Here is an 11,179-nt window from a genome sequence, read left to right as displayed (position 1 = left end):
GAAAATGTGGCACACACAAACCATGGAATACTATGCAGCCATAAAGAAGAATGAGTTCATGTCATTTGCAGGGACAGGGATGAAGCTGGAAACCATCATTCTCAGCAAACTAACACAGGAACAGAAAACCCAACACTGCATGTTCTCATTCATAAGTGGGAGTTGAACAATGAGAACACACGGACACAGGGAGGGGAACATCACACACCAGGGTCTGTCGGGGCAGTGGAGGACTAGGGGAAGGATAGCATTAGGAGAAATATCTAATGTAGATGATGGGTTGATGGGTGCAAACCACCATGGCACGTGTATACCTATATAACAAACCTGCACGTTCTGCACATGTACCCCAGAACTTAAAGTATTATAATAATAATAATAATAATAAACCTCAAATGAGAGGAAAAAAAAGCTAACTGATACAAGTACCAGACCAGACAGTGTCCGTTTTGAAGATGGGGATGTGTCTTACTTAGTCTTTGTCTCTCCTTTCCCTTTAAACCCTGTAACCATTCAATATGTATTTGTTGAACTGGGTAGAACTGGCCCCTTGAAAAGGCTGCAATTAAACCCCTTTTTCTCAAGGCTACTCAGTCAATCAGGAGGGAAACAGCACACCAAGGATTCCATTTCCGCATTTTTATAAAATGGGCTTCAAAATACCTACCTTGTCATGCTGTTGTGGTTGTTAAAGATACTGTGTGCTTTAGAGATGTCCTTGATATATAATAGATGGTGGCTCAAGCAGAAACAAGCTTATGGAAAGGCTTTAGAACTCATCAGCATGCAGGATATTGTGCATTTTTTTTTCTATCAAAGTGGTCACCATGTATTCAGCCTAAGAGGACTCCAGTTTCAAGTCATCAGCTTTCTCTGTTGCAGAAGTAAGGTTGGTTCCTTCACACTCCATCGGACATCCATGTGCCATTCTAACAGTGCATGGTCAGAGGACTCGCGGTGCCCTCCGTGAAAGATAAGGAGGGCTCCTGAGCGGGACTCAGGAATGTGGGTTGCTGCTCTGGATTCTGCCACCACCCATTTCATTGCTTGTGAAATAAAGTGCGGATGACTGCACGCTCTCTAAGAATCCTTTCAGCTCTAGGAATCCACGGGCTTCAGTTACCACCAGTGTCATCTAAGCGTGAGGGACTGCACTGCTCACAGGATCACTGAGCCATAAGAGAATTTACGTTTTTAGAAGTGGAAAAGAAAAGGCTTTCTGTATTTGTCTAAAGTAGAAAGGCAGAAAAACAGGCCAAAGAATTAGGAAATAATAAAGAGGAAAAAGAAAGCAAGCAAGTCTGATTTGAGCTGGGACGCGAGAATCTTGCTTGCTGCAGGATAATGGAGCTTTACACCGTGCATACCATTCGCACATTCACATGCTGAACTGCACATTTGGGTAATTACAGAAAAAATTTCAAGGAAAAAAAAAGACATACACAGGAGTTATAAAATGCTGATGAGAAAGGTTTACACAGAGAGCTGTGAGACATTTGAAAAACTGGTTTTTGGCATTAAGACTTCCTATCCTTTTCTAGTAATATCTAAAATGGCTTCTTCCTAGGATTTAAGATAAAACTTCTTGTGTTGGAGATGTATTTGGAAGTAAATAACAAACACAAACATCATTTATCACAAGGAGCAAAGGATGACATCTCAAAATTCTGCTTCTTGCCAAAATGGACATTAAGTTTTTGCTTGGAAGCAAATGTGAAAATAGTGACTTTTATCTAATTATCCCTACATATATCCAAAGAGAAAGTTATAACTTATTTGTCATGCTTTTAATATGATTTTCTGTCTTGAATGTTGGTATTTTAAACATTAAAATCGCCAATGAGTAAGCAAATAAGACAATTACCAGACGGCATCCTCAACCAAATGTTTTGAATTTATTATAATTGTGCTTCTCTACAACTAATGATTCTTGTGGTTTGCAAACCACGTCTGCCTTTATTTACCTACACAAACACAGAACAGAATTTCCAATAGGAGAGGTTCACACAGCTAACAAAGTATAGAGTGTGTGACCTCAATAAGGCATTCAACAAAGACACACGCCATCTTTCCCTCTGACTGCGTTCCCTTAGGATGCTCTGATGTTGGCGTCGCATTCTTCTAAAAGTAGAATCAAATCTTCAATCAGGCTGTGTTCTCTGCCATGTGTCACTCTCATAATATCAAAAGCCTAAAGAGAAAGTACGGAAGAGAGATTAGATCCCAAAATAGGTGAGCTCAGGCCATCCCCCACCTTTACCCCATGATGCCAGGGGCCTGGTGAACCCCATAGGTTTACAGGGTGAACAGTCTTTAACAGGCTCACAGCACTGTGGTTCTCCCAGCTGGAAAGTCACATGACAAGGGTGATTTCTGAATGCGGTATTTGGAAAGCAGACTCACTATTCGAGTCATGCTGGGGCCCAGTGACAATTAATGATCTTCAAAGACTGTCAGTGCACAGGTTTGGTGGGTAGTCACAGGGATAAGAAGAGTTACCAAAATGATTGAGTCATATGAAAGACCATGCTGCTACCACCTTAAAATTTTTCTTTATTGCACACTCCATTCAATTCTCATCTATATGCACCAGGATTATTATATACATGTATTCTCACATTTTTTTTTCATATCATATTATAGCATTGGCATTTCGACAGTCCTCTCCTTCACTCCCCATATTTGGTCCATTACTAAATCTTGTCAACTCCACCTCCAAAATATTTCTGAAATCTGTGTGGGCTTATGACTACTTCAATAATAGAGTATAATAGAAGTAAAGCGACTGATTTGTGAGACTAGGTCAAAAAGGCCTCTGTGTTGTTTACTGGTCAGTATGTTTGCTCCCAGAACCAAGAGACTCCATGCTGTAAGGAAGCCCAAGCCACATAGAGGGAGGCCGTGTACAGGCACTCTGGCTGGCAGTCTTAGCCAAGCTCATCTTTCAAGTCATTCTAGACAAGGCACCAGACATGTACATAAATAAACCTTCAGACGATTCCAGCACCCAGCTGAAGACTGCCAGATCTGTCTTCCCAGAAGAAACACCAGACATTGTAGAAAAGAAGAAAGCCATTCTTATGCTGTGTGCCAATTCCTGACACACAGAATTTGTGCGATAATTTTGCTGTTGTTTACTCCATTAAGTTTTGGGATGGTTATGGAACAACAAACAACCAGAGTATCCTTGAAAATATTTTTGTAATAAATAAGAGATAAGCAATATTATCCTGCCCTGCCCAAATGCGGGGGGTGGGGTGGACTGGGGAGAAGGGAGGGACACCAGAACCACTGCATTTGATGTAAATGTGCCCAGGAGACTTGTAAAGATATGACTCTGGTGGCTGTTATGCACCCAAAGTACCTGGAAGTGGCACTGAGGCTCTCAGCCTTAGCTACACAGTAGGATCAACCAGGGAGCTTCAAAAGAGACACCCAGGGCCAGACCCTGCACATCAACAGCTGAAGCCTGCTCTCCAGGAATGAGGCCTAGGCCCCAGGAGATTCCAACATGTCCTCAAGGTTGAAAACAACTGATACAGCAAACTCTCAACAAATAACATCAACTACTCATGATTCAATGTTAATTTATAGCCAGAACAATTACCATTTTAATTGTTGTATATAATGAATGCCATCATGTTTATAAACCATTATTTACTAAGCTACTCCTGGAAATTTAGATCACTTCCAGTTGTTTATTATGATATGATGCAGATCTTCCAGAAAATATTTTTTGCCTTTCTTGGATATTTAAGAGCAATTCCTAGGGGTGGAACTCTTGAGCATGAACATCTTGAAAACCACAGAGATTCTAGACCTTGGTAGTCATGTGGTGAGACGCCTGCATTTTGCAATTCTGCATGCAAGAAAACTTTCCATTCTACGTTGGAAAAACGCTGAAGCTTCGAGAAACAAAGCATTTCAGGGGGATGGGTACTTTCAACCTCTGTTTCTGGTTTCTTTTTTCACCTCTTGAATGTTCCCTTTAGGCTGGAAGGAAAACAGGCAGACAGAGGGGGTCTAGATTTGCTGCTGAGAGAGAGAGAGACAGAGAGAGAGACAGAGAGAAAAAGAGAGAGAGAGAGAAAAAGAGAGAGAGAGAAAGAGAGAGAGAGAAAAAGAGAGAGAGAGAAAAAGAGAGAGAGAGAAAGAGAGAGAGAGAGAAAGGGCCAGCGCCTCAGACCCTGGCCTCTCAGCCTGGAAGACAGCTCTGTTCTGAGTCCATTTGTGACCCCGCACTGGCAGTCTGGCCCCTCACCCTGTGACACTCCAGCTGCAAAGCCCAGAAGGTGGCTGGAGCTGAGATGCTGGCGGTGGGAATTCACGTCCTATTCACGCGAGCAAGTCTGCTCTGTGGGTGCACAGCATCTGCCAGCAAATCCCCAGGCAGGGGGCTGTCCGGAGTGCAGAGGAGGAGTTGGGACCAGCCCCCACCTTGCAAGCAGCCCAGCATTATGAGATTCCTCTGGGCAGAAGATTAAAAACAAATGTTTGATGCCATTCATGGAGCACATGCCTCATGTTTTATTCTCTTTTCTCCACACTGCCCTGGATCCTCCGCTGCTCTGGACATCTTGAGGTCTGAGGCAGAGACCTGTGACAGCACGATTGTGGAAAGAGAAGGTTTCTCAGATCAGAGAGCCTTCATGGGAAATTCTCTTACTTGAAAGCACTCTTAGATGTTCTCTTCCCTTTTACTCAACAAAGAGCCAGAGTGCTTGTGATCTGGCAAAGGAAGATGAATGGGGCAGAATCACTGCCTGGAAAGATCTTTGCAGAGAGGGATGTAACCCTCCATCCTGAAAAAGGCCAGACCTAACCTGCTCAGCCTCGCCTCCCTCCCTGCCCTCACAGAGGCCCTCGGCTGGGTGAGGGCCTGGCCTTGTTGCTCAGAATTTCCAGACCAGCCTCTTTTTTGCCCTCCTGGTTACATTCCCCAGGTTCCCCATCTGAAGAATGATCTGTGCTTCTCTCTGACTTGACTCAGAGGCTAAATGACAAAGCCATCTTCTTATCACTTCAACAACGTAAGTTCACTGGCATGCCTTTGAACGTACTACAGGCTCCAGTCTTCCTTCCTCGCTCTTTTCTTCCAGTTCCAGTGGTGAGTTTCACTTTCTCCTCTTTTGCAGCTTTAAGAATAAGGTCTACTCCGCACTGATCCAGTATATTCCTGTTGATGGAAGGGGCAGACCTGCCCATCCCACAGTAGGGTAACTCCTTCCAGGTCTTCAGCCATTCTGGAATTAGACCCACAGCCAGGAAGGGGGGGTTTCCCGGCCTTCCTCCAGCTTCGCATCCACACCTCACAGCTGCTTCCTTGAGGAAAGACCAGAAGGATCATGTAGTCGAATACCCTCATGTTATGGAAGGAAGTGCTTCCTGAGGTCACCTGGCTCGAGAGTTAGACTAAGGATGACCTCTCGGCTCTCAGGACTCAACCCGGTGTGTCCATCTCATGACTGCATTGTGCAGCCTCTCCTTGTGAACAGACTGCAGTGACCAAGGAGAGGAGCAGAGGCTCTCCTGGACATGGCTGCTGAGATACCCTGAGGTGACACAGGTGCCTTCCTCGTCAAGATGCTGCTGGTCATGTTCTGCGTTCTCTTACTTGATGCTGAATGCATCACCAGTAGCAAAGGGGAGCAGGGGCAACCCTCAGGAATGTGTGTGTAGAGTCTGAGATACTAAGTTTAGAGGATCTTGTTCATAGGGAGGCTAGAAACAGAGAGGAAATGGGTATGGGTAGGGGCAGAGAACTAATCTGAAGCGACTGAAAAAAAAAAAAAAAACAACTACATCATCTGTCTAGAAAGTAAAACGCCATATAGATTTGATTAATTAACAAGCAAACGTACTTTTCTCTGAAAGATGGGCAGATGTAGATGAGAAAGGGAGAGAAAAACGAGAAGAAAGAAGTAGGATTCAGTAATGTGCAAAATACGTTAGTGACTGTGCGTGCAGGTGTGTGCGTGGATGAATGGTGTGACACAGGTCAGCAGGAAGCTGCAATTCACACCTGGTGATGAGGACATCTGGTCCTTGTCTTGAACATCACCTGGGTCTATGGGTGAGCTGGGGCAGACAGTCCTCACCAATGTACGGAGAGGGTCCTGTGTGGCCCTGGGCACAGCCCTTCAGCACGGGGTGAGCTGGGGCAGACAGTCCTCAACGAAGTACGGAGGGGGCCCTGTGTGGCCCTGGGCACAGCCCTTCAGCACAGCAGGAAGATGAGGAGGGCTTCCCCTCACATTACCATCCCCCAAAAAAGTTACAATAAATTTCTGACAAACCAGAGCAATTGTTTCAAGTAGCTCTGTCTCCCTTCTCCTACCACTCCCATCTGTCACCCATGCGCATGTCAGAGAGGACAATTCTGGTTTAATTTCCTGCAGCAGCATATAAAACAGATTAAGGAAATATAAAATTGGAGCAGGCTGGTGTTGGGAAAAGCTTATCTCTTTCCATTAAATTTTATTTTTTTTTAATGGTAGCATTTAAAAAGAGCCTGCACATAATCTTTCACAGAGCACTCATTTGAAGCCTCCAAGGAGGGTGCCTCCTGCACCCACATCCAGACTCTAAATGTCACATGAGAAAGAGCAGCATAGATTGTCTGCCACATTACAGGCATACAGTTAACTCAGCAATAGAGAAAGGGTCCCCAGAATTGATTCCAATCTCATCATATCTGTTTTTTTTTAAGTAATTTTAGAATTGTGGTCATATATTAAATAAAATGAATTTAAATCAAATCATAAAGTTGGAAACAATATACCTTTCCTATTAATTTTAATATGAATATATTAAGCTTATCAAGGATCTCAAACAGTTTCTACCATGAGCTTGAGGAATCTAGTAAGTGACTTCCCAAGTATGATTTAAATATGGATATAAAATCAGAGGGAAAAGAAATGTATGCATGATAAGAACCCCTGGAATCAAATCACAACGGGAAAAAATAAAGCAGGTTTTCTTATTCTGCCCATCTCAGAATGAAAGAAAAGCAGACGGTGGGGCACAGGGAGGAGGAAGCTGGTCTGGGGCATTCAAAGGAGGAAATGCAAGAAGCAAGAGGTACAACACATTAAGCAGCTACGGAGGCACAAAAAGCCCTTTGCAAGGACAGCAGAGAATCCCAAAGACTTTGATGACCCACCTCAGCTCAGCAGCACCCCTGGAGACCCCACTCCGCTCTACATATTGGATAACTCCCCAAGTGTATATTCCGCTGGAGGAATCTGTCCTTTTGGGAGGCAGAATTTCCTTAGAGATAACATCTACCCATTCATTCACTCAATACTGTCTAAGCAGCTTTAATGAATAAAACTTGGCCCTTGCCCTGGGAGAAGCTCTGGCATAATCAGAGGGACAGAATGTAAATACCAGATCATTACAGTGGAACAGTGTGTGTTCAACAGAGATGCAAAGTGCCGGGGTGCCCAGAGGAAGGAGGAACCAGGTGGCCCCACGGGACCCTCAGGAGGGGTTACAGATGTGGTGAGCTCAGGTCTGTGCTTTCCAGTGGTAGTAACCATTCCAGAAAAAGCATGGCTGTTGTATCACTGTTTAATCAATCAATCAATCAATACATATTTATTGAATCCTGAGAGACTATGAAGAAGTTATGTTTCCTCAGCTAAATAATGACACTGGACAATATAAATTCTAAAGGCAACCCAAGTCTCAATGTGTTGTACAATGTGCCATGCCAGACACAGCTATTAAGGTGTGGATTTGGTTTTGTTTCCAAATATTGTTACTGATTTCTAATTTAATTCCATTGTGGTCAGATAATTTACTTTGTATTAACTTGAATCTTTTTACGTTTATTGATATCTGTTTTGTGGCATAAAATAGTCTCTTTTGGTATTATAGTTACTTAAAAAATGTGCATTCTGTTATTGTTGGGTGAAGTGTTTTCTAAATGTCAGGTCTCATTGGTTGATGGTGTTATGGAATTATTTTGTATCCCTGCTCAGTTTGTCTAGTTGTTTTACCAACTGTTAACACAGGAGGTTTGATGTTCCCAGCTGTGCTTGTCTATTTATTCATTTCTCCTTTCAGTTCTATCAGTTTTTGTTTCCCATGTTTTGCAACTGTGTTGTTTGGTGCATACATATTTAGCATTGCTATGTCTTTTTGGTAGACTGACCTTTTTTTCATTACACAATGTTCCTCTCTGTGCCTCATAGTATTTTCCTTGCTCTGAAGTCTACTTTACTTAATATTGATATAGCTACTCCAGCTTTCTTTTGATTGTGTTCTTATAATGTATCTTTTTCCATCCTTTTGCTTTCAACCTATTTGTATCATTCTATTTAAAAAGAATTATTACAGACAACATATGCTTGAGTCATTTGTCAAAAATCTGTTCTACTAATCTCTGTCTTTTGATTGGTGTATTTAGGCAATTTACATCTTTTACATGGACTACTTACATAATTTACAATGTTGTTATTAATATATTAGGGCTTACATCTGCCATTTAATTTTTTGTTTTCTGTTTGCTCTCTTTTTGTTTCTTTTTCCTGCATTCCTGTGGGTTAAACTTTTTTTAGAATTTCATTCTCTAGTGCTTTTTTGAGTGTATTACTTTATATAGTTTTGTGGTTGCTCCAGGTCTTATTATTTATATATATTTTATATATATATACACACATATATATGTATATATAACTTGTATATAATATACATGTATATATATTATATATGTATATACACACATATATATGTATATAACTTATCATACTTTACTAGTGTCATCATTTTACCAGTTGAACTCAAGTATAGAAACCTTCCCTTTACATTTTACCCTCCCCTACTCCCCCATTTGGAATACAATTGCCCTAAATATTTCCACTACATACATTTAGAATCATATCAGATAGTGTTATAATTTTTGCTTCAACTATCAAACAATCTAGAAAACTCAAGGGGAGAAGGAAAGATCATTTTACTTACCCACACTTTTGCTGACCATATTCTTTCTTCTTTCCTGATGTTCCAAGAGCCTTCTTTTATCATTTTCTTTCTGTTCAGAGAACTTCTTTAGCCATTCTTTTACAATAAGTCTGCTAGTGATAAGTTCTTTTAGTTTCCCTTCATCTGAAAATGTCTTGATTTCTTCTTCATTCCTGAAGGATATTTTTGCTGGACAAGATAAATTCTAAGGGCAACCCAAGCTTTGGGTTAACAGTTCTTTTCTTTCAGTACTTGAAAAAAATATGCTACTTTCATCTGGCTTCTGTGGTTTCTGATGAGAAAATCACTGTCATTCAAATTGTTTTTCCTGTACAGGTAAGTTGTCATTTTTCTCTTGCTGCTTTTAGGATTTTTTTTTTGTCTTTAGTTTTCAGAAGTTTGAGTATGATCCACAGTCTCGGTGTGAACTGCTTTCGGTTTACACTGTTCGGGGTTTGCTTAGCTTCTTGAATCTACAGGTTTATGTCGCCTGCCAAATTTGGAAAGTTTTCCATTATTAATTCTTTTTTTAAAAACAATATGGTAAAGTACACAAAACACCAGTAGTTACCATTTTAACTATTTTTAACTCGAGTAGCATTAAGTACATTCACATTGTTGTGCAACCATTACTACTATCCATATATCCATAACTTTTGTATCATCCTGTACTGAAATTGTGTACCCATTAAACAATAGCTTCCCATCCCCTCCTTCCTTCACACTCTGGTAACCACTGTTCTACTTCTGTCCCTAGGTATTTCACTATTCTAGGTACCTCATATAAGTGGAATAATATGATATTTGTTCTTCTCCGTCAGGCTTATTTCACTTTGCATAATGCCTTCAAGGTTCATTTATGTGTAGCATGTTTCACAATTTTATTCCTTTTTAAGGTTGAATAATATTCCATTGTATGTATATATCCCATTCTATGGGTTGCTTTTTATTCTGTTGATGGTATCCTTCGATGCCCAAAAGTGTTTAATTTTGGTGAAGTCCAATTTGTTTATATTTTCTTTTGTTGCCTGTACCTTTGGTGCCATATCCAAGAAATCATCACTATGTCCAATGTCATGAGGCTTTTTCCTTAATGTATTCTTCTAAGAGTCTAGTAGAAGCTTTTGCTCTTATGTTTAGGTCTTTGATCCATTTTGAGTTACTTTATATGGTGTTAAGAAAGGGTGCAACTTTATTCTTTTGCATGTGGATATGCAGCTTCCCCAACACTATTTGTTGAAGAGACTGTCATTTTTCCATTGAGTGGTCTTGGCATCCATGTTGAAAATCATTTGATCATATATGCGAGGGTTTATTTCTGGGCTCTCTATTCTATTCCATTGGTCTATATGTCCATCTAGTCCAGTATCACCCTGTTTTGACTACTGTAGCTTTCTCGTAAATTTTAAAATCAAGAACTGTGAGTTCTCCATATTTGTTCTTCTTTTTCAAGACTGCTTTTGGCTATTTGGGACTCCTTGAGGTTCCATATATATTTCAAGATGTATTTTTCTATTTCTTCCCCCCAAAAAACATTGGGATTTTGATAGAGATTGCATTGAATCTGAAGATTATTTTGGGTAATATTGACATCTTAATAATACTAAGTCTTCGAACCTATGAACATGAGATGTCATTCTCCTTATTTATGCCTTCTTCATGGAGAATAACTTATTCAGTTATTCTCAGATAATAACTTACTCAGTTTTGTGTTATTGCAAATAGTATTATTCTCTTATGTTTGTTTTTGAATTGTTCATTTTTAGCGTTTAGAAACACAACTGATTTTTGTGGGTTGATCTGTATCCTGCTACCTTGCTTAATTCACTTATTAGTTCTAACATTTTTTGGTGTGTGTGTGTAATCTTCAGAGCTTTCTCCATATAAGATCATGTCATCTGTATATAGAGATAATTTTATTTCTTCCTTTCCAATTTGGATGCCTCCACCATTATTTCTTCAAGCACTTTTTCCACCTCACTCTCTTTTTCTTCTCTGGGACTCCAATGTTAGATCTTTTGTTATTGATCCATAGGTCCCCTGAGGCACTGTTCAATTTTACTTTTTCTTCAGTATTTTTTTCTGTTTTTCAGGTTGGGCAGTTTCAATTGTCTTATCTTCACATTCACCAATTCATTCCTCTGTTTCCTCCATTCTGTTGTGGAGCTCCCTTCTGTTTATTTTGATTATTATATTTATCAGTTGTTAAATT

At 40.4% G+C, this 11,179-nt stretch overlaps 1 protein-coding gene across 18 annotated transcripts in view; it reads right to left on the bottom strand.

Annotated features, from left to right (window-relative positions):
* Window positions 1-1,873: 1,873 nt before the first annotated feature.
* Window positions 1,874-11,179, bottom strand: part of SMYD3 (SET and MYND domain containing 3) — a 770,143-nt gene continuing 760,837 nt past the window's right edge. For all 18 annotated transcript variants that reach the window (XM_054446960.2, XM_054446950.2, XM_063666134.1 and 15 more), the window contains one exon: window positions 1,874-2,191. In XM_054446960.2, coding sequence (XP_054302935.1) covers window positions 2,090-2,191 — 102 coding nt within the window. In that variant the 3' untranslated portion in view covers window positions 1,874-2,089. The remainder of the gene's footprint in view (window positions 2,192-11,179) is intronic.

The sequence above is a fragment of the Pongo pygmaeus genome, chromosome 1 (genome assembly GCF_028885625.2).
Source record: "Pongo pygmaeus isolate AG05252 chromosome 1, NHGRI_mPonPyg2-v2.0_pri, whole genome shotgun sequence".
In the NCBI taxonomy this organism is placed as follows: domain Eukaryota; kingdom Metazoa; phylum Chordata; class Mammalia; order Primates; family Hominidae; genus Pongo; species Pongo pygmaeus.
The sequence above is the reverse complement of the archived record's forward strand: the minus strand, read 5'-3'. Positions and strand labels throughout refer to the sequence as shown.